The sequence below is a fragment of the Pholis gunnellus genome (assembly GCF_910591455.1).
Source record: "Pholis gunnellus genome assembly, chromosome: 1".
NCBI classification, from domain to species: Eukaryota; Metazoa; Chordata; class Actinopteri; order Perciformes; family Pholidae; genus Pholis; species Pholis gunnellus.
The window spans coordinates 4,593,970-4,618,318 of NC_136528.1; the positions used below are offsets into that span (position 1 = coordinate 4,593,970).

General features: G+C 44.6%; 1 protein-coding gene across 1 annotated transcript in view; it reads right to left on the reverse strand.

Moving 5' to 3' along the window:
- Positions 1-24,349, reverse strand: part of ccdc102a (coiled-coil domain containing 102A) — a 53,447-nt gene that overhangs the window by 10,114 nt on the left and 18,984 nt on the right. The window contains exons 2-7 of the mRNA XM_079165551.1: positions 18,003-18,465; positions 16,566-16,967; positions 10,864-11,105; positions 9,458-9,566; positions 5,652-5,768; positions 5,247-5,456 (exon numbers count right to left, since the gene is read on the reverse strand). Of these exons, the coding sequence (XP_079021677.1) occupies positions 5,247-5,456; positions 5,652-5,768; positions 9,458-9,566; positions 10,864-11,105; positions 16,566-16,967; positions 18,003-18,368 (1,446 nt within the window). The 5' untranslated portion in view covers positions 18,369-18,465. The remainder of the gene's footprint in view (positions 1-5,246; positions 5,457-5,651; positions 5,769-9,457; positions 9,567-10,863; positions 11,106-16,565; positions 16,968-18,002; positions 18,466-24,349) is intronic.

The following is a 24,349-nucleotide window of genomic DNA, read 5'->3' on the forward strand; positions in this document are numbered from 1 at the left end:
ATGACAATGAGAGTTGGATTACAGAAAACTCATACACATTTTTGTTCAAACAAATGGAAAATCAAATTCAGGTGATTACATTAGAATATATGCAGCCATAGACTTCCATTTACAGTTACACAAATGCAAGGGTATGCTGCTTTCTTTTGTGAACGAATATCTAGACAGATACATTAATAATGAAAGGAGGCACAATGAATGAATTAAATATACAATCGGATAAATAGATTTAGACATATAGCTTTCGTATTGTGAGTAGTAGTGTACACGGCATTACAAGGGAAAGGATCGTGTGAGTCCCCTGGACGTGTCGATAATAAGTTAACTGCCATGTTTTGGATTGTAATGCGTCAGCGCCTGGTTCAGTCGGTCTCTTGCAGAGTGATAGTTATACATACATGAATACAAAAACGGCTTTCATCCCGAAGGCGTCCTGGGGAAGATCTCTGTTCGTCCTAAACACATTTTCTATGGGGACGACTTTCGTACGTACAGTACGGTGCCTCAACGTTTTTTTTAGAATTTTGGCATCGACTTGGTACCGAAGCATCGGTTCTCGTGACCTCCATAGTTTAAAAATAAAAAATTCCTATATTTTTCTGGGTCGCTTTACCAGTTTCCCTACAGGTCTGTTTAAGACTCTCCTCTTTTGGTCAACAGGACATCCCAAAATATCCACGCTCCTGAGAAATAGGACACCTAGAAAATGGCTGCTGGTTCGAAAACTAATTTAAAAAAACAAGTAAAAAAAACATGATCAATTAGAGTAAATATTAGATATCATACAGATATCTGAGCCATTTTTTTCCCCACAGCACCAAAAGGTATACATATGGTCTGACATGCTGTCCCTGGCCTGTGATCCGTCGGACAAAAGGCCTGGTGAAATGAAATGAAGATGGATTTCTACTTTCGGGCCAGGAACCTCTATATTCCCCGCAGTTTCATCATTTCAAGACCATCTAATGAATGTCTGAGAGGGCAGGGGAGGAAGTGGGGGGTGGGGGTTGACGGATGAATGGGAGGAGGGCGAGAGGCTGGGAGTCCCTGACTCTATTAAACATGAGGGATTACTGAATGATCTATGAGTGTGAATATGTGCCTCCATGCCTCTGTACATACGTGTGTGTGTGTGTGTGTGTGTGTGTGTGTGTGTGTGTGTGTGTGTGTGTGTGTGTGTGCGGACGCTTATACTCTATTATGGGTTTATGTATATTGTGCCAAATCTGTGTCTATATGCTCACACACAAAAGCACAATTATGTGTGTGATGGTGTACGTGTGTGTGTGTGTGTGTGTGTGTGTGTGTGTGTGTGTGTGTGTGTGTGTGTGTGTGTGTGTGCGCGCGTGTGTGTGTGTGTGTGTGTGTGTGCGTTACGCCACACTGCCTGTTAAATGTTTCTCCTTGACTGGAGAGACCCTGAAGTCTGCTGCTGCATCTGTTCCACTAAAACAAAAAGACACACAAATAAAAACACGGGCTTATGCCTGGAAATATAACATACACGTTCATCGATTCGACCCCCCAAAAAAAGGTCTTTGGTGTGAGAAAAATAAAAATGAAAAACAGAATCAGATGTGGAAATAACTGATGTACATAACTGCAGCTCATTAGGAACACACTTGCATATTCCTCCACACACACACATAGAATCTCCCTTCCCCCCTCTGCCATACTGAATTTAGCATTTATTTAGACGGTGAAGTCTTCCTTTACACGCATGACACACACACACACACACACACACACACACACACACACGGCAAATAGCCCAATTGGGTTTATAGTCAGGGCTGGCCCAGAGCAATACAGTGGGGGAGGGACTTATGGCCGCTGCACCAACCTAATTGGCCGGAACAGTTCAGCTCAATAAAAGACGAGGAAGACAATGACAGGAGGCGTAGATAAGACACAACGGAGGACAGAAATATTAGAGGTCAGATTGATAAAAGCGTGAATAAACATGAATATGGAAACGGACATTAAAGCATACATAGTATATGATTGTATAGTAAACTGTGTCGCAACCTCATATAAAACCCATATTTTGGGTTGCTCATTCCATACCAATGAGCAACCCAAAATATAACAGAATTTAATTTACAGCAGAACTGTCTCACCTATCCCCCTACGTCCTAACCGCCCCTTCCAGCTAACAGGACATAATGAGGCACACCTGTTTGCTGAGGCACACTCCTTGATTGAGCTGCTGAGCAGCTGATGTACTACAACATCCACGCAGAGCATCCGTCCATCTGCTATCTGTAACCGCTTACCCTCTTCAGGGACGCGGTGGAGCCGAGTCCCAGCTGACATTGGGCGAAGGCAGGGTACAGCCTGGAAATGTCGCCTGGCTGTGACAGACTACCATTCACGCTGACACGTGGAGAACATGCAAACGTCACACAGACGGGCGAGGGCCAGCCTGGGATCCACCTCACTGAATGGAGTTTGGCCATGCTGGTTCCTTCTGCCTCCGTCGGCCCCTCTCCCAGTTTCTTTTTTGTTTCTTTGTTCTTTTTCCCCTCTCTTCATCTCCCATTCTCTCCTCTTCTTCGCTGTACTCATCCTCCAACCTCTGAAGGTGTGTTCACACCAAGCTTCACAATTATTCGCGCACGTCTGGTGTGAACACATCTTGGTGTGACTTAATTCACCCCGCTGCGTTTCTGCTCAAACTTAATGTTTGGAATAATTACTCTCTCTCTCTCTCTCTCTCTCCATTTGAAAGGTTAGAATTGAGTGTGTCAGCGTGTGTGTGAGTGTGTGTGTGTTGAGAGCTTCATAAATAACCCTGGTAATAGAGGCCATTACGTTGACCAACACTTACACACACACACATCTGCCGGTGCTCGGCCATGCCACCCAGCCCGCTGCTGAAAGCGCCATTTAACTGTTTGCAATCCCCCGAAAAACACGACAAGTTGACCTCAGGTCAAGGCAGCGCTCATCGCTGGACAAAACAACTCCACCGCCACCGTGGGTTATCATTCAGCATGAGGCACATCTGCTTTCCAAGCAGCAGAAACGTCTCCATACCTCAGAAGATTGAAGACCGACCGTCTTCGTCCTGCCAGAGAGGTGCATGTTGGGTAAACGACCCCACCTGCTGGCCATACGTTTCAAATGTTGTTGTAGTGCCTGATGTAAAGCACAGCCTTATCGTTGCATTTGTGTATTAAAAGATGCCACATAAATAAACTTGCCTTGACTTTGAATGACTAACAGTCAGTAACTCGTATGTGATTCTGTGAAACGTGATACCAAATGTGTAAACAGGCTAATTTACGCCCAGAAGGCCTGACCTATGGACGTTTTCGCTCTGCATTTTTATAGATGTGACGTTACACAAACACAAACAAAAGAAATACATGTTTGTGGATGGTAAAGTATTTGCGGATCACAGAACGTGAATTACAATAAAAACATCCAAACTAACCGATCCCTCGTGTGACTCCGTGAATTGAACGGAGTCACACGTGTCATCACATGTGATGTCTGGAGACGTGTTCACAGTTATCACCTGTTGTGTTCGCTACAAGGTGGATGTGGAGTCAGTGTCTATGGCTCAGTAAGGCAGATCAGTCCTGTTTTGGTAGCTTAAAACAAAAACAAAAAAAGATTTGCGGTTCAACGATTTGTTGGTTCCTTCGTTATTTGATTGTCCAAGATTGCTTTGAGCAGTTCCTTTGTCTGGCAGGCTGTAGTCACGCCTGTAGCTAGTAATTAAAATGAAAGTATTTTTTGCTCTTTTTATTCTCAGGGACAATGCACATTGATCAACATCACTTTAAATGTGTCAGCATTAGCCAAATGGCACATTTTGTAACTGTTCCCAGCTAATGCAACCTCTCTTTGGTCAGTTAAAAGAGAGAGCATCGATGTTTATAAATTGATCTCACGACCACTAACTCGAAAAGAAAAACAGTCACAAGGTCATTTTTCATTCTGTCAAGAGTCAGAGCCCTGTATCTGCATCACATGGTTTTACCACCGACTATTCTATTCTATTCTATTCTATTCTATTCTATTCTTTTGGAGTCTATTAACTCCAATGGGAAAAGTGACAACACAGATTATATCCGATTCTCTCGCTCCATAGTCGACCATGCTCCCATTTTTCACAAGCCACAAATCTTCCGAACATTCTGACACTGAAATGGCTTTTTTCCAAACACAGAAATCAGGAGAAATGTACTTTGTTCGGGGCCTTTACTCTGTCTCAGCAACACACTCGTAATCATTCCATCTGTGCGTCTCATCAGATAATGATGAGATCAAATCTTATGAGAAGGAAGTTTGACTAACGTGACAAAATGATTGTTTTGGCTCGACTGGATTGAGTTTTCAGTTGCTGAAGGACAAAAATAACTAAATGGGACTAAAACTAGAAAAGCCTTTTTGTCCAAAGACGAGGACTTTTAGACTAAATCTAAAATAAATGACAAAATGAACACTGATATCCCCTGAAAATATTCTCATGCCACACGATGTCGGGTGTGTGTGTGTTGTGTGCTTTCGCCTTAGCAACACAAAGGGGACCCCAATGTCATATATCAGTCAGGAGTTGATGAGCTCACACTCACACACACACACACATATACACACATTTCATCTATCACCAGCCTATACGATTGGTCAAACACTGTCCACACAAAATATCAATTTCTGCACTCTCACCCCCCTGTTACTGTGTTTGTGCACGTGTATTTGTGTGCGTGCACGACAGTGCGTTGCAGCTTGACAGTGAACATCAATCTGTGCGGTGGTAGTGATGCCCAAAGCCCTGGCTGAAGATGATTCTACTATCAATCAACCTGTGTGTGTGTGTGCTCGTGTGTGTGTGTGCGTGTGTGCGCGTGTGTGTGTGTGTGTGTCCAGTGTCTTAATCGCTTGCCCTGTTTCTCTTTCTCTGTCCGGATCAATACCATGGTTTCAGCACTATACACAAACACAATCAATCTCTCTCTCTTTCTCTTTTCTCAAGCAAACACACACACACACACACACACACACACACACACACACACACACACACACACACACACACGTGTTTCAAGCCAGCAACAGGGCACAATCTCCTTGCATGTAAAGAGATCTCATCAGTGTGTCTGTAATGGGGTAGGTTTATTATAACTGTAATGTTATCGTGATAGTCAATAGAAAAGGAGGGTAAAACTCTAAAAAATAAGTTCCAAGACCTAACGAGCACTGGGACATCGGTAAAGAAGGATTGTCCTGCCCACCTTGTTCTTCTCGAACAGCTCGCTCTGGATGGCCTTGAGGTCGGTGTCGAGCGCCGAGGCGGCCTGCCGGCGCTTCTTGGCCAGTTGCTCCTCCAGGTCTTCGGCCTGAGCTCTCAGCTTCTTGTTGTCCCTCTCCAGGGCGAGCTTCTCCGTCTCCAAGCGCTCCCTGCGCCCCCACTCTGCGGCGTTCTCCACCTGCAGCCTCTCCATCTGACGGGAGAGACACACGCTACTGTTCACACAGGGGATTCCACAAGGCTGCCGTAAAGAAGATCCGCCACTACGCTGGCGTTGCTGCCACGGTGTGCGACTTTGAGATGGTTGAAGCTTTCCCTCCGTGCTGCTGTTCACTCCTCCTCCCTCACTCCTCCCCACGCCACTTTCTCTGCTCTCCGGTGTTCTCACCTCAGCTCGCAGCTCAGCCAGTTTCTTGTCCATACTGGTCCGGGCTCCCAGTTCGTCCTCCAAGTCTTCAGATATGCGGCCCAGTTCGTCCTGGTGCATGTCCTTCAGCAGGTTCAGCTAGATGGTGTAAGGAAGAGAGGGAGAGGGGGGAGACAGAGCGTCATGTTTGTTTTTTTTATCTTGCCCTTTATTGTTAAAGGGTAACTTCGGTATTTATTCAACACCTTCCCCCAAGTGACTAATGGTGACAGCCATTTTTTTTAAATCGGTCCAGTATTGAAGGAGACGCAGGTTGCAATGTAATCGCTGGGGGCAACTCCTCACCGCCAATGAGTGTTCACTAAAAGTGCTTGTTGACTGTTCAGACTGTTACTATAAGTGTCTGACATCATTATGGAAAGAACCCTACGGAGAAATAAAAACCTTTTTCTTTCCCCTTCGCTTCATCCGGTCTGTTTGTTATCAGGAGTGTCGGTGTTGTCAGAGTTTGATGGGTCGGAGTACAGACAGCGTAGCTCAGCGTTATCTAAAAGATTTTTCAGTGTCGTGTCTATATATTGATCCGATTTTCGACAATGTGGACGTGGCGCGAGATTTCAAAGCGAGACCTTCTCTGAGCAGGAGACGCACAGCAATAAACTGACCGAGCAGAAGGTAAAGAAAAAGCTTTCATTTCTCTGTAGGGTTCTTTCCATAATGTCGTCACACACTCATAGTACACAGTCTGAGCCTGCCAGTGACCAAAACGAGCACGTTTAGTGGACGTACATTAACGGTGACGAGTAGCCCCGAGCGATCACATTGCAGCCCGTTTAGTTCTCCTTCAATACTGGACCCGTTTAAAAAAGATGTCCCCATTATTCACTTAGACAACAACATGGGAAATAGGGTCCAGGTTGAAAAATACCAAAGTTACCCTTTAATGTGTTTGAGAGAACACTGGGGGACCATTAAAATCTAGCAGTATGAAACCAGCTGGAAACTCTCCTTCCTTTGACTTTCACTGTTTTCAAAGCAGCGACTCTACAATGACACCTGAGTACTGGAGTAAAGCTGCGAAGATCCACTTTATTAACCTTCGCTTATTCAATGCACAGACAGTTAAGTATGTTTGATTCACGACCTATCAGGTGAACCGACTGATTACAACAGTGACGGGTAAACCAGCTCTTTATTTACTCACTAATCCAAGCTTGAAACAAGGCTGATGAGAGCGCAGACAGAGAACAAGGTCCTGTGACCGAACCGTTGCTTTTATTTCCTTTCATTTTTCATACAAAATATCATTCAATCGTTACAACATCTCAACAACAGCTTTCCTTCAAACTTTGCAATAGCTCGACATTTGGCGTTATCTACACATTTGTCAGGAGAGACGCTCCCGTTCCCGTCTTAAAAAAAGGAAGCCATTTGTGGAGCCAAACATCCCCTGTGATCTTGAAGTATCTAGGACAACAAGCGCGTAGATAAGGGTGACCCGGCCTCCTCTACCGTCCCTTTTCATCCCTCCTTGTCCTTATCTTATCTCGGCCTTCTCCTTTCTCCCCCCCGTGTGTGTGTGTGTGTGTGTCTCCTCTCTGCAGGCCTGGACTGCCCCCGAGTGGTGGAACGCTGCCAGAACATCGGCCATGTTTGAGCCCTACACTCTGTGGGCTCAAACAAACAACTCAAATCTTATGCGATGACTAGATAATGAACTTTCTGGCAAATGCATGTTCTGAATACAGGTCACAGTATTCAGCAGCGTTCCACACGCGGCTGTTAGGTCACCGAGGGTCCAGACCTAAAAACCCTGACGTCTCTCTGCATCTGAATGACGAGAAGACGCTTAAAACTGAAATCATTCTGATAACTCTAAATGGAAAATTTGCCGTGAACTTTGATAAAAAAGTTCTCAGATATCAACTTGCCATCAGCCCAATATTGGATGTTACAATGGACCCCATGCAAGAACATTTTCGTACTCTCATCTTAACTTTCTCTTACTTCTTTCCGTACGGTGGGCTGATACGAGCGTGCCACGCCAGATTCAGAAACGCTCCGAACTTCAGAGAACTGTGAGAATGACCAGCGTAAACATGATGAATGCCGGCTGTCCATAAATAAGAGCGTGTTAATGAAAATTGTAATTTAGCATAATTGACGCCCCTATGATACCATATAAGGCTACGCGTCCGACCCCAAATGTCCTATATATTGACGTCCTGCTTTCAGAGATCAATGAAGAAGAGTCTGACTTGTTTAACAGAGTCAGCAGCAGAATAAGAGACCTGCTAAAGAAGGAATGTGGACAAATAATGATTGCTGTTAATGCTGCGGCACCTGATGGTCCAACTGTCACACTGGAATAAAGAAGGGCCATAAATGATCACAATGGAGAAGGTCAATAATTTAAGATTTCATATTGATATTGTGGCGTTATAAAATGGCATCAAAAGCCAATTCAAACCTATGAATGGTCATATTGTTAGGCTATACGGGAAAAAAATTGGAATTGTATTTGAATTCCAATTGCAGAGTTCAATAGGATAATGTGTAATTTAAACACAAACTTCAAATTTCAAACTAAAAACTACTTACAAAGTAATAAAATATACAACTTCAGCTTGGATAACAGCAGACTAATCGACTCCTCCGACAGGTTTGGGACCGCTTGTAAGTTCTTACTTTGTACCAGGAAAATAAGAAAGAATTGGTGAATGTGGCAAGTTCTCCTAAATCACTCATACAAGTGACTCAAGAACGGATCTTAAAAGGTGCGGTTCTGGCGCTGATCCTCAGAGAACCGTGGACATCTGGAACACTTCCTTCTGAGCCGTCTGATTCTTGGCAACCAAAGAAGTGCACTAAGAATGGACATGCAGGCCTCTGTGTTAAATGAGCTGCCAGCTACAGCTTCAGTTTTTCAGTTCAGATTTGTGTAAGAAACGCGTTCCAAAATCCCCGAGACCAATAAAGTCCGACCAAACCTGAAACAAAAACCCCGTCCCGGCTGCTGACGGATGAAAGCCGTCTCTCTCCAACATTAAAGGTTTCAGTGGCCTCAAATCGCAAACAAATCAAGAATAAATGGTATCTGGTCAGTGCTCGCTAGCAGCTCAGCTCTGAGGCGCAGTGGTGCTTTGAGCCAAATTCATTCAACATGTCATCGTTGGGCTGTCGTGCCTTTGTTGGGCGGAATCGAACCATCTGCAGCTGAGCATAAGCAGAACGAAGGAGCTGAGGGAGTGAGCCATCCGAGGGGAGGATGCCGAGGTTGTTTACTCTTTTACCCCTTATTCCACCAGAATTAGAGCGTATACGCAGCAATTCTGAGTCTCCAAATAACCTAAGCTGCATGTCTTTGGACTATGGGAGGAAGCCAGAGAACCCGGAGGGAACCCACGCTGCCACGGGGAGAACGTGCAAACTCCACACAGAAGGACCGAACCCTGGCCCCTCTTGCTGTGAGGTGACAGTGCTAGCCACTACACCACCGTGCAGCCCATGTTTAACATTTACTTCGGAGGGTGTCACATAGCATCAGGTTGGAAAAAGGGACAGCCAGCTCCACTTCCTCCAGAGGCTCAGACAGTAAATGAAGTCGCCGGCAGCTACCGTTTGAAAATTGAAGGTAGTCTAACCTTTATCTGAACCGAAACAGTAATCCTGCAGTCATTACATTTGTTTGTGGGATCAACAGAAAGTAGAGGACGGCTGCATCCTGCTGCAACAGTGACCCGACGTCTGTCTGCGTTCAATAAGGCAGGAGAACAGCGCAGACGCGTTGTGTCTGACTGGCGGAGTGGTGGTCGAGGAGGTCTCACCTGTTTGAGGGTCTCCTGTTTGGTCTTGCTGAGCTCCTCGTATTTCAATTTCCACTGAGTGAGCTCGGCCTCCAGCCTCTCGATGCTCTTGCTCAGCGCCAGCTTGTCTCTGGGGGGGGGCGGGGGGGGGGGACACAAAGACATGACACACTCAATCATGCTGCTCTAGAGCCTGAGCGGGTTATTATTTGAGACAAACATCTTTAAAACAAAAAAAACACGTTTTCACACGTTGCACCATCTCTCATCTCCCATCCAAACCACCGCCTACATGTCAGGTTCCACATTTTACACATGACGCTCACATTTTAGTGCTTTGCCCGCATTCTTATGGCTGAAAACGTCTCACACAGGAAATTAAAAAAAGAGTAGGGTGCACTTCCTGTCAGCAGAGAAGGCCATTACTTTGACTGAGTGTAGAATAAGCAGTGGTGTAGTTACACTGGTCCTTACAGGTTGGTAACATTCTTAACAAGGTAATAAAAGAGTAAACACCATAAATGCAAACCCCTACAGTATGAGGAACCTCTACTGAGCAACTGAGAGCAGAACCACCAATACTTGTTTTTGTGGTGGAAGTAGCGTCCAGTTCCTGTTAAGTCTTGCATTTGTATTTAAAGAGATACTTTAGCTATTTAGCATTATACTTACATACATTTTTGGACTCCCAAAAGAAAAGAAACACGAGAGGAATGGTCAAATCGAAGCAGAGGCTGAGATATCCTGACCAGGCGGCAACCTCAGGTTCCGAATAGATGCAGAAGTGTCTTAAAACTTGCATCCTATCTACTGACCAGCAGGGGGCGACTCTGGTTGCAAAAAGAAGTCAGATTGTATAGAAGTCTATGAGAAAATTATTCTACTTCTCTCTTTATTTATTTCCTCAGTAAACATTGTTTGTTTGGCTTACGATTGAAAAGTCGCTGCTGCTACCAGAGCCGTGAACAGCATTTCTTCGTCACTCCTCCGCCATCCAAATATAGTCACTTCTGTTCATCGGTTGCACAAAAAAGCCAAATCGCAGAACTCAAGGTTTCAAAACTGCGGTCCACGAACCAATGGGCGACGTCACGATGACTTCTTATATACAGTAGTCTATGATCCTGACGTTTAGTCCTCGGCTCAACCTACAAAAACACTCGACCCTACTCTTCCCATAATGCAACTCATCGTTTCGTATAAACTTTTCGTCGGACTCTTCCCCAACCTGTAAACACCCACGTTTGACTCCTCTATGGCCTTAAGATAAAAAGTGGAGCTTCTGGTGGAACATATTGTGGGGGAGTTAAAAGGGTTAAAAACGTGGATTGATGTTTTTGTAGGTTATGTATTAATCTGCCAAATAACTAAACATTACTGCACACTTCACATCTATGCCACAGTTTGGGGTTTTCTGTCTCTCTTACTCTCTCTCTTTCAACAGGACTTTCTGGGACTCGTCCAGGCGGAGCTGCAGGGCGTTGAGTTTGCTGGAGTCTTCCTCCACCGTGCCGATGTCCTCCCACAGCTGCCTGCTGCGCTCCTGCCGGCTCAGACCGGATGATGAGCGCGGGGTGGACGGGTTGACACCGCCGCGGCTTTCCCACGCCTCCTGAGTGTCACCGTCCGGGGCCCTGGAGCGCAGGACCGACTCCAGCACCTCAAAGTCCTGACAGAGAAAATGATATGAGGGACGTGCTTTGTACCGGGGTATCGCTGAAACTCAAGATATCACGGTGAGGTCACTCCAACTAAATCCAACGGGGCAAGAAACACAAGCAGTCTAGTTTGAGATGAGCACAGTTTTATGAACGAAACAGAGTTATCCTTTCATCCAAACGCATACCGCTGGGGAAAAGCGCATAACAATAAACACAGTAAGCAAAAATACTGCAAAGAATTACAATAAAATATGAAAGAACAGTTTTAAAAGATGTAGTTTTGTGCAAAAATATGCAAAATATTCTCCAGTGTGAAAGTATAAATAGAAATAAGCGCAATATTCTACAAAATAGTCCACTAGGTATGAGACACATCCCGACCAATATATACAGCAACTACTGAATTGTCCCCAGCAATAATATTGATCCATAAAGTTGCTCTAATAATTATGCAGATTATTTTGTGCGGTGTTGAAATTAATGCGCCTGATTCCATCGTAAAAAATGATTTTGCACAAAAAAAAAAACTGGTGTTGACCGCACCTTTTATTTAAATCGTCTGTACTAAAGTCTCGTCAAAGGTTTATAAACATTTTCAATCCCCATAATCTGCTAACCTCGGCACATTCCATAACTCCTGATAAATCATCAGCCGGGATAGAAAGCTTCCTTTGGGTTTCAGGTTAAATTCAGTCTGATCCCGAACTACCCGTACCTCTTGTACGGACTCATATGGACGGGCCTGATTTTTGAAGGGGTTGTCAGAAATATGGACCTCTTTCGCAACAATATTTCTCTCTTCTGTCCTCACTGTTTTCCACTCCGCCCTCCGTTCCTCCCTACATGGCTGCAAATCAAACGGTTTCATCCAGCAGATCATCAACCTAAAAAAACTCTTGGGCGGGTTCTTCTGCCCGCAACATTTTCACATCTCGTTCTTTTTAACGGCCTTCACAGACGTAGAGCTTGTCCTCTCCATGTAGTAAATCTGTCGGCTTTGGCGCTGCAACAATAAAAATCCAAATGTTTCCCCACCCTTCATCCTTCACAGCATGTTCCAGATGTTACATGCGAGGTGTGGGTCTCCCAGAGGCTGCTTAAGGCTGTGTGGTTTTCTCAAAAATAACCATTGTGATGGCTTTAACAGTTCCTCAGAAATATCAAAGGGCGTAGTTACAATGTCTTTTCAGTAAGACACTTGTGATCGGATGGGGATTAGTTATAAGAAAACACTGTAAAACGGTGGAAAAACACATTTAATGTCGTATAAAATCTTCACAATAAAAGTCTGATGGTTTTTTTGCTGCTTACTCTTCAATCAAGTGAGAAGTAGGGTCATTTTCCCGTACACTTCTATACAATCACACTTCTTTTTGCAACCAGAGGAGTCGCCCCCTGATGGCCCCGGACCAAAAGCTCTCACAGCATCCACTGGGAAAAGAGGTCAAAGGTCATCGACCAGGTGTCAGTGGACAAATGATTTAACAAGTTAAAAAGCCTTTTCTGACAGAGAATGTGCACTTGTCAAATGTGTCACACATCAATAATAATGTGAATTTAAATGTCACCATTACAAGTCATTAAGTATCGTTGGAATATTTCCACATCAACTAAAGTTTGGATTATTTTCACATCTGTGGTTTAAGACTATTCCGCATGCTTTGGGATTATGATACAAACGCTTAGAAATGTTTGAAATGGTTATTGAGGTCAATCTACAAAACATAACATTCTTCTTTAATAGCTTTACATTGCAGGCATGCCAAAAGGAAGACAGAGCTGCGAGGCTGCTGCTGTCGTTACAGGTCCTCCCCAGCAGAGGGACCCGGTGTGTAACAGACGGTGGGTGAGCCAGACCCTCATCCTGTGCCACATGTGGAAGCACTCAGTGTGTGTGAGAACCAGAACAATGGACGGAGACAGGAAATGAGGCTCTGCTGTGTGTGTGTGTGTGTGGCTACCAGTTAGCCACATTATCATGGCTTACTCGGAAGGCTGCAGCCTCGGTGTGTATTGCTGTGTCCCTGTGTATGTGTGTGTGTGTGTGTGTGTGTGTGTGTGTGTGTGTGTGTGTGTGTGTGTGTGTGTGTGTGTGTGTGTGTGTGTGTGTGTGTGTGTGTTACCATGGAAACCCCCATCCTGAGATCGCTGAAGGTCAAGTCTGACAGGCAGTGACAGTGATTTCTATTCTCTGATGCACAGGCTCCTTTATGAGGTTACAGCTCCCATGCTCACGTATGTGTGTGTGTGTGTGTGTGTGTGTGTGTGTGTGTGTGTGTGTGTGTGTGTGTGTGTGTGTGTGTGTGTGTGTGTGTGTGTGTGTGTGTGGTGAGACCATATACAATTGCAAAGAAACAGAGGGGCCCACTGCTGCTGTAGACACACTGGGAGATCCAGAGCAAAACACAAGAGGTCAAGGCAGTGTTGTCGGATGGGATTAGGGTTGTTGCCATCTGCTGGTATCGACAGTGATTGTGATATTTAAGAAATAAAATATTGATATATTATGTTATTCATAATAATATAGTCAGACCATTTATGTTCCGACCCCTCAATTATAGGCATGTGCTTTTGGGATAGTGACCGAAAGAGTAAGATAGTTGTTGCCAAAATGTGCGCTGCCTGTGGTTTTCATTGAGTTTGCGGTTACACTGATTGGCTAAGACGGCAGATCATTACGCAGGAGACACGCTGCCAGTGAAGGAGAGCTGCTCAGTCCAGCAGCACAAGACCGACAAGCTCAGAGGAGAACTAAAAAAACGATGACGGATCTTGATAATAAAATGTTTACTTTGGCCACGGTCCAACTCAACCTCTGTTAAAATCTGTTATTATTACTCAAAATGCCTCAGTGGTAAAGATAGACTAAATAACGTAATTGACCTCTGTTAGCGTGTCTCCTCCTATCATTTGCATGAACCTCCCTAAAATGCATATGCAACGATAGGGAGAGGTTAACCTTGTGAGCATAAATGACACAAATCCTTTCCATGATCCAGTTTGAATTGTGCATTTATTTACACATTGACGTTTTAATATATCAATATAAAAGATTATTTCGTGTGTCAAGAAAGCTGCAGTTTGTCGTAGATCTGTTGAGGTATAAGACGTAAGAAAACATGTCATTAGAAAGACTACACACCCCAAGAAAAGTGGCGCAAGTGATGTCATGAGGGAGAGACTCCGCCCCTCTGTGGAATGGAAGTGAACGTGAGGTGGATTTATTTAGCCCGTGGGACCTTTGAATCCGCTCCATTCTGTCCGATGTAAGGCAACGCCGAGACTGTGAAAGTTGGTCGGACAAAAGAGGGATTTTGAGGGAAAAAAAAGGAAAGTGAGGGGGACACGTCCCGTTTTGTCCCCGGTGGAAATTAGGCCCTTGCCGGTGGCGGTGACGCTTAGAAGCAATTATCAAAAATAAAAAAAAGTCATCCCACATGATTCCACACCTGACCAGAGGGACAGATACACACCAGCTGTTGAGAGGACATTACAGGACAAATAGATAATCTGGGGGATATGCTGACCACTATTACAGGTCACCTTTTGGACATATTTTAGTAACATTTTTGTCCAGATACTGTTATTTTATCAGTGATACAGAGCGAAGGCTCAATGTAATATAGTAGCTTTGGTAGTATTTTAGAACACGTATGGACATTGACATGCTTTCACGAGTCAATTTCCCACAAAGCGAAGTTTGCAGTCGCGTCTTTAACTTACGGAAAGACGCGAGAGTAAGATGGGAATTTTGCCCGGGCCGTCACATGTCAAGTTGCGAGTTGCAAATGTTTCAACTTGAGCGAAACAACTGAGCTGTATGAAGCTGCTTGGTGAACATAGAGACGAGAGGGAAAAGGAGAGACAGTGGAGGGGAATAGTTGAATTCTGGGAGGAATCGGGAGAGCAGTCTTGTGTATGAAGCTGCTGACGTTTAATACGCAACGGTTCCCGCGAATTCTGTGCTTTAAAGACAAAATATGACATTAACAATAATGTTACATTGGGTATATATTGTTTTTAAATGTGCTGTCTAGACAAATGCGAGTGAACGTGGGGTCATATGGTAGGGCTTAACTTTCCATAAGTTCCCTTTTCACTTCCTGTTTCTGTATTTTCAGTATAAAATGGCCCTCAGCAGAGCATTTCAGAGTGGCTGAAGGGTGACGTTCGAGAGTCTCGTGTGTCGGTATGAACGAGGCCGAGCGAAGCAGCAGGTCTGTACACAACCAGATATGCTTCATGTTCCGGATGGGGTGCAGAAAAACAGGCTGACAGAGAAAAAGTACTGCAGCAACACAGAGCCCTCGGGGATGAGACGGCATGATGAGAACGTGTGTGTGTTGGGGAGGGGGTGTCCTATTTAAGGTACCCACACACACACACACACACACACACACACTTTTGGTGAGCGATCTAACAGGGCTGGAGACACAGCAGCCAGTCTGGCCTACATTCACTGAGGCTCGGGTCACTCTGTCCGTCCAGCAGCAGAGGAGGACATGAGCGCGCTGACGTCAAGCAATTTAGCAGCACAGAACACGAGGCCAAATGCTAATTCACATTAGCATAATAAATATTCGCACGATAAATGAAAAAAGGATGAAAACTTGAACCTGCGTCATTGATTCATCATTTTTGGACAAAAAAAGAAGATGCCCTTCACCTGGTCCCAGACCAAAAGATGATGACATCATCAGACTTGAATTGAATCACGCACAGAATTGAATTAGGGTGAATTAATGATGCTTTTGAACATCCCTATTGATTAATGAACATCAGCAGGTTTCATAGGTTGTGAAGAGAAAACGTTGACTATAGATAATGACAAAACGGCCACTACTGCTTTGGTCAGGCTGCGGCCCTTTGAGTCAAAACAAGACGAAGCGGGCGATCCAAAAAACAGCCCCGAAGGGCTCGATGGGGTACATGCCTGCAGAAATGCGGACTTCCGGAGAGGATTCAGAAATGGCTCAAAATGCTTACAAGAGAGCACCTCAAACACTCGACGATTTGACAGTGGGACAGCCCTATACCCTCACGGAGCGCGCCTCACAGTCTGTGAATCCGTGAGGGTGGAGATTGGGCTTGAGCCAAGGTCCCTCGTGCACCAGCTGCTGTCAATCAAACACGGACACGCCCCTCCAGTCAGCTGAGTTAAAAAAGGAGCAATTCGGATATGTCCCTTGAGAACCTTTCTTTCTTTCTTTTAATATTACAAAACTATACAAAGCACCTTGTTTGACACAACAAAAGGATGACTAAATGTGGTCTTAGTTTAAAACCACAAATGTTAGAAGAGAGATCAGGAGCTCATCAAAGGAGGATTCATATTTCGTGGAATCGATCTAAAGGTGGTTGAGATATTTCAGTCTGGACCAAAATGAAGACAAAAAAACATTTAATCTCAATACCGGTTTTGGTAAAAAGAAAATGTATTCTAATACAAATATCCACTGTTGACTCACCTTCTGTTGATGCAACTTTTGTCCGTCCAAGTCCACGTCCCTCACTGGTTCCGGCTCCGGTGACCCTGGCGGTCCCTCCCCAACCCTGTCCAGCTTGCCGTCGGCGTGGACCTGAGAGGAGGAGGAGGCAGGGGAGGAGGGGGGTATGGATGGAGAGGAGGAGGAGGAGGAAGCGTCGCGAGGGTGTGCCGGGGAGGACGACGGAGAGGGGTCGGCCGGAGGAGGAGGAGCGTCGGGAGTGTGGTCGCCGCTGAGGCGCAGCGTCTCCTGCCGTAGGGTCTCGTTCTCCGAGGCCAGTTCCTGCCGCTCCCGCCGGACGCTGGTCAGCTCCTTGGTGAGGGTGTCCAGCCGCTGCCTCAGCTGGCGGACCTCATCACGCGCACGGTTACGTTCCGCACGCACCTGGGAAAAAACATATAGACAATACAAGATAAACATATTAGCCCCGGGCAAGTCATACAAGTCATGAATATACCGTTTCATTAGTAATAAAACAATTCAGTAATTTATCAAACAGATGGGAACTGTTTATTAGCAAGGAAATACGTAATTGGTGGGGGACTATTTTCAACGGCGGATTAATTTACATTTGGTGCTCTAGATCAGGCTTTGATACACACACAATAGTTCACTGTTGGTTTTGGGTCTTTGGTTAAATATTAATAAAAAGGCAACATGTTCCGTCTCAGTGTTAATTTTTCTTTGACCACCATTTTTTTTAAAATCTTAACCGAGTGCTTTGATTCGTCTTACCATAAAAACATTCATCCTGATTGTTTATTGTAGGAAAACCTTTCCTTATGTTGCATTTAAAAAAAAATCTTCTTAATGCTAAGTAAATTAAATGTATATGAACATCATTTACATTTGAGGAGGCAGCTAAACATGGCACAGCTGAGTCGACATAGCTCATATAGGAAGTTGTAATAACTGCCATAATCGATTTTTTTTCCTCACAGTCTTCAGTAGCAGTTGGAGTTGTGAGATCGGTTAAAAGCTGCTGAAAAAGCTATTTAGTGGATCTTGAGTAAGGATTACTTTGGTCCTCGACTCGTTCAATATTTAGTAAGTAACTAAAGAAAAAAATAGTTTTTTTTCAGGTTGTTTTTGTTAATTTATTTTATTATTTGAGTACTTTTGCGTATGATTAATTTCAGGCACATTGTGTTGCATTTTAATGTTGAGTTATATTAACATTACATTAAGTTACTTGCTGATGTAAAATGTGGAGCAGTAGGTTCACCGCTGTGGAGCCCATCAGTTGAGTGAGTACATGTAAAGTCAAATATATTCTGACAATTTTAACTTATTTTTATTTTATTTTATTTTTATTTTAACTATAATAATAATACAATAATGATGAATATAAAAGTTATTGTATTGCTACAGTAATTCACAGCTTTTCAGTGTACTCCCCCTCCTGACTTCTTTACCCACCTTGCTCCACTTCTCTCTCCAGTTGGCGGTGCAGTCCGACCACCACCTCATGGTCTTCTCCATCTGGGCCGCTCGGGCCCGAGCCTCCTCCAGCTCCCGGAGCCTCAGCTCCTCCCTGCTCTCCCAGTCGGCCCCGGCTCCGTCGCCCATGGACCCCAGGGATCCCAGCCCGAAGCCTCCCAGGCCCGGCGACAGCAGCAGCGGGGGGCTGGAGCTGGGGGTTCCTCCGGTGGGGCTCGGGGTGTGCATGAGGCTGTCCGGGGAGCGGATCCCCCTGTCGGACCCCAGACCCAGGCTGCACAGCAGGCCGCCGCCCCCGGACGACTTACCGCCATCGGACAGGTGAGGGCTGGGGGTGTGGTTCATGGTGGAGGGCGGGAGGTGTGGACCAGGATGAAGGGGGCGCGGGGTCGTGAGCGGGGAGAATCTAGGAGAGCGTCATCCTCTTCAGCCACCGATCAGCCTGGAGACAGGAACACAGGGACAGGAAGTAAAGTAACTCAGCTATACGAAGAAACGTTGGACATATTTGAGGAGAAAAACAATTCAAAGTTGATCAAACGGTAAAAGAATCTTTGAAAGAAAGCACACACACACACACACACACACACTGCCCTGCCTTTGGGGAGGAAAAGCCCTCATCTGCTTTCTGAACCTGAACGATTGGCCATGAGAACAGATGACTCTGACAGATAGAAACTTAAAAGACAGACCGTCTGTGACGTATGTCCAAGGACTCTCACTGGAAGCTGTGGTTGTAATTATTCCAGCGAGAAAAAAGGAAAATCGGATACTTCCAGCACACCTGATCCTCTCTTTCACAGCCTCATCTCTGCCTCTCTTTGAGGGCCACGTTCCTACAGACACTAAAAGCACCACACGAAAAATACAGAGATCATTAAATAATCCTCAATGATGGCACCCCGCACTATTTTTAAGGTTTGATCGACACATTTGACCAGTTTTTACTTGACCCAAAAAAAGAATAAAGGTTTACAACACCAGCTGGCTCAAACAGGAACAGACTTGTGAAGTGTGTCCACACCTTAATGTTGATCTTTTTGTAGGAAAGTGGAAGTGTTCTAATCAAAGCAGCAAAGATCAGACAACTGTTTTTTGTGTTGTTGGTTGAAAGAAAATGAATCATCTCTTTCGTTCGTCGATTGATTCTTAAATGGAAAAGGTTATGAATAGATATATTGCAGACAAACGCCACTATATAATTATTGCAATCAGAAATTAATCCCTTTTGATTTGTCTGCCTCAAATGAGCATGAATGTGTTTTAAAACAGAGTAAATTCAGTTGTTTAGAGGACCTTTTATGACTTGAAGACCCACTTCTGATTATTAAAGAATTCAGAGGAAAGGAAAAAACTGCCAACTGTAAATATGCGTTATGTCAGTTGTACTGACAACTATAAAATCAATATTCTGCGTACTCTTACCTAACAATGCCTGCCATAATAAATCTAAATCCAGCAGTATATGTACCAGTACCAATATGTTTGACCACATCACCCCCCCCCCTCCTCACCACCATTTCATTCACATTGTTTTAATACGTCGTGGTGTTCTTTACAGTGATTACACATTCGTTGTGTAATCTCTCCTTGGGGATCTGTGGGCGAACGCTGATCTTATCTCTGCAGTCGGTGCCAGGGTTTGTGGTTTGAGTAAAATATCATCTCTGGCTGTGGTGAGTTAAGCCCTCCAACTCTCTGGGCCAAGAAAAGCTCCGCTGCTTCCTGTTTCCCTCCCCCTGCTGCCCCCTCCTCCTCCTCCTCCTCCTCTCTCCCCTCCCGAGGAGGCGGAGGGGAGTTCCGGAGGAGAGCTGGAACTGTGGGAACAACTCGCAGGGAACCGGAGGAAAAGGGAAAGGGAATGAAGCAGGTTTCAGCGTTAGCAGCTTAGCTGAGGGTAACTCCACGTTTTGAAGCCTTGAGTTTGGCATTTTGTCCGTCACCATCTTGGTTTTTTGGCACCAGAATTGACCATATTTGGAAGAGCGGTGGGGAACCGTGGCCCCGGACCCCGAGACCTTCATGAGGAGCATGGGACCACCCGTGGCAATGAACCACGTCACATTTAAGTTCAGCATATTAGAGGTAAATTTGGGCTAAATGACATCATCCCTGCTTTTAATCATGAAAAACTAAAACGAGGGGATGATTTTGTGAAAACAAATGATACAATCAGATCATATTGACTCACAGTATTTTACATATATATATTTAGCTGGAATGAAATCTATGTTTCTGATAGATCCAATCCGTCCAGGACGACGAGGGCGGAGCTGTAGAGGGGCGACGCCTGGCAAACGCTGAGTCGAGGAAAAGTGTACGTTTGTGCAAAATGTTTGAGGAAATTCCCTCAGGATGTACCGGAGATATCAGGCTCCCGAGAAAGGAACAGACGGAGAGTCAACCAAAAGACATAATGCCTTCGGTCACGGTTCCTGTCGGCAAGGAGACATTAAAAGACAAAAACTATATTGTTGGAACGAGGCATAAACAGTCAGAACCACAGAAACAGATTTCTTCCTGAACAGGGAGGGACAACAACAAAGAGCGACAAGGGAGAGAAAACTACTCTGGATTGTATTTAATCTCTGCGTGAACTGCATTTCTAAATCCCACTGTGACCGACACCGCAGCTTCTTCAGTTCCAAATCTCATCCTGTAGTTCGTCTCCCAGTCAAACATCAGAACAGCTGGCAGACAGACAGACACACACACACACACACACAAACCGCAGCAGCCCATTCAAGAAAGAAACAGAATCTGGGTTAAAGAACGGAAAAGAAAGAGCGACAGTGAGCGGAAGATGTGTGGGCATGAGGAGGTAATGGTACAGCGGACCACGGCAGTAAAAAGAGTTATGAAAATATAATTAAAAACTAATGTATTTGCTTTTGAACGCAATCAAGTCCACGCCAGCGGTCACAGACAGCCCACCACAAATCAAACACTTGAAATGAAACGAAAAGCACTTTTTATTAGAACTTCCTCTAGAACCATGTGTTGAGACATTGCTTTAAATCAAATGATGCTTTATTTTATCGGTCTTTAAACTGAGATTCAAGATGACACAAGAAGCCTTTCAGAAACTTGAGGAGAAGATTTATTGACAAAGCATTAAAGAAATAGGATTTTCCTAAAAATAAACAATGTATAGACTGATACAAAAAAGAATCAGTCATCTCTTACTGGTGGGCTAACTAGATGCAGGTTTCTGGGGTCATATTTGTGCTTTGAATATGTATTGATTCTGGCTTTGGCTGAGGACCTCATTATTTTCTTAAAGGTCACATTTCAGATCACGATATTGAGTTTTGCATCATTTGAAAATCTATTTCAGCAGGTGTTTGAACGCTTCGTTCATTTATGTCATCGGTGCTGATTCAACTGGCAAACAAAGTATAGTTACAACAAATTGCCGAATTAAAGTCTCAACCGATGAATTGTCAAATAATAACGATGTGAAATACAGATCGATAATGAATAAAAGGATAAAGCTGAAAAAGTGGAGATTCTTTAGTTTTCACGCCGTAGAGCTGAGCGAGGCATTTTCAAAAAGTCAGATTTTTTTATCCGATGTGCAACATGAAGCTGCAGTCCGGGTCTTCTGGGGCTGGAAGTGTTAAAATTCAAGCTTTAGTGAGCCGGAGTCGTGGGAACCAACGGCTGTGGAAAATGTAGAAATGAAGATAAAGCCTTTACCCGAACTCTCAGCATGAGCTTTGAAAAAGAGGTGTTGTGGTCATAACATTTAGAAATAACTCCCCAAGTCAATGATTACATAAATGATATGTTGACACGTATGTACAGCCAACATACTGTGTCATAGTGGTTGGTTTAGGAGGCGGGATGTGGGAGAATCCATCAGAGAAATAATTTCGTTCCTCTGTAAGCAGCTACAAACAATACAACTGTTCACGGCTTGGTGCTGGCCAAGCTGACAACCTTCTCGCTCAGTACAGTATTATTGCAATGAAGTGTGCCGTTAAATGACTCAGCAAGGACTCAACGTGACAGATCGTGCTGATAAAGCGATGGTGGTTTCCCCATCGACAGGACAGGGAGAACAGACCGGCATGTCAGGCGGACTGTGGAAGGGTCATGAATCTTTTAAAGGGGATCGAGTGGCGGAAATGTGAGCGGCTGCGATCGGCTCATCGTGTCCGTCTGACGCTGCGTTGAGGGACAGAAGGGGGGCCGGTCCACTCGATCTGGATCTCCGCTCACAAGATGGGGCCATTCAGCATCGTGCAATTATATAGAAGTCTATGGGAAAATGACTTGATTTATTACCTCATTGTAAACATGAGTTTATGGTCTCAATCTCTAGTTTCAAGTCTTCTTCAATACAGCATGATGTTCATTTAGTAAATTATGGTTCATTGAGAGTCAAATAGACCCTAAAGCAGGGGTGGCCAACCCGCGGCTCGCGAGCCGCATGCGGCTCTTTGCCCGGTTTCATGCGGCTCTTACGTTCATATCGAAGTTTGTATTTGTGTTTTTTTAATGTGCGTGTTCGCTTCGCTTGAGTTAAATACGGTATTTTCGTCAAACGCGCATGTGCGGCCACAGATTACGTTCCTCGTCGACCCATTTAACGCCGAGACGGACTGTTTGAAAGCCCCGCTAGTCACAGATGAGGATGCGGCTGAGTTGGAGATGATCGATCTTTGTGAGGAGGACCAACTCAAACCTGCTTTAAGGGACGGGACCATTGAGTTCTGGAAAAGTGTGCCAATGAAAAAATACCCCAATGTCAAACAGGCTGCGCTTAAGATACTGTCAATGTTTGGGTCAACATACGTCTGCGAGTCTGTGTTTTCTACCCTGAAACACGTGAAATCAAAGCATCGATCTGTTCTGACTGACACCCATGTGAAAGAATTGCTTCGAGTGGCAACAACGGAATACAAGCCAGATTTGAAGAGGATTGTTCAAGGCAATGAATGCCAGAAGTCCCACTAAGTAACATTCATAGTAAAAGAAAAACACTATTGTAAATTATTATATTTTTGTTTGTGGACTTGGTTGAACTGAGAGTTTGTCTGTGTGAGACAGTGCACACAATGTTCATTGTTGAACATGACTGGCCTGTGGTCTTAGGAGTCAATTTCTGTCATTATCATATTGGTGTGTGACATTTACAATAAATCTGGCTGAGCAAAGGTATGTGTGTGTGTGAGGAAGGGATAGGGTGATGTTCATGTGTGCCCATGTGTATGATGTGGCTCTTTGCGGTAACACAGTAAAAAATGTGGCTCTTGGTCTTTGACTGGTTGGCCACCCCTGCCCTAAAGCATTGGTATTCTATAGGGCGGGGCCACCTTGTGATTGACAGGTGGCTATCAGAGACGTATACGGCGTCTCTAGCACAGCGTCACTCCACGGCCTTCGAAATACGGTCACTTCTGTTCACTGGTTGCAAAAATCCAAGATGGCGTCGGACAAAATGCCAAACTGGAGGCTTCAAAACCTCAGTCCACAAACCAATGTGTGGCGTCACGACGACTACTTCCACTAATTATATACAAAGCTGACCATTAATATGCTCTCCTCAAAGCCACCAGACTCCAGTCAGACGTTATTTCACCTCACAGATTATTGAAACACAAACGCACATTTAATCTCCACAGAAACACAATAAAGCTCATGAAAACCGTCTCCGTTAAGATTTTCACCAACTCTTGTTCGGTCGCAATAAACCCCTGATTCACCGAGTTAGATGTGAAAAGAAACAGCAGTCATACGTTCTCCTTAAAGCGACAAGACTCCTTTGACATTTCATTCAAAGTTGACCGAAACTAAATAAAACTCACCAATAAGATCTTTATTAGTCTTCCCACTGCTCCAACAACAAAAACAAATAGCGTGTCCGTGATGTCGAAAGTGACACAGCAGAAAGGAAAAAAACAGAAAGACAGGAACAAGGGAAAGGAGTCTATCGCCTATTTTTAGCAGGTTTTCCCATGTTTAAAAAACAGTATGCACTCATTTTGGTCGGAAAAGTGTACATGTGGACAAACGCTGCCCACGTTCTGTGCTGAAGGAGAAACAAGGAGCATATCCCACTCTCTCTCTCACACACACACACACACACACACACACACACACACACAGCTATCCTCTTACTATTAACTGCATTTTTCATTTCAGAGTCAGACAGGCGAGACACCTGGAAGCGAGCACATGAAGCAAGTCGTAGGCTTTAGATGCTCCATCCACACTAATCACATCTATGGAGGCTAGCACAACACACACACACACACGCACACACACGCACACAGGACAGCCTTCACATCTGGCTGTGTTACACAAACATCATGGGGAAT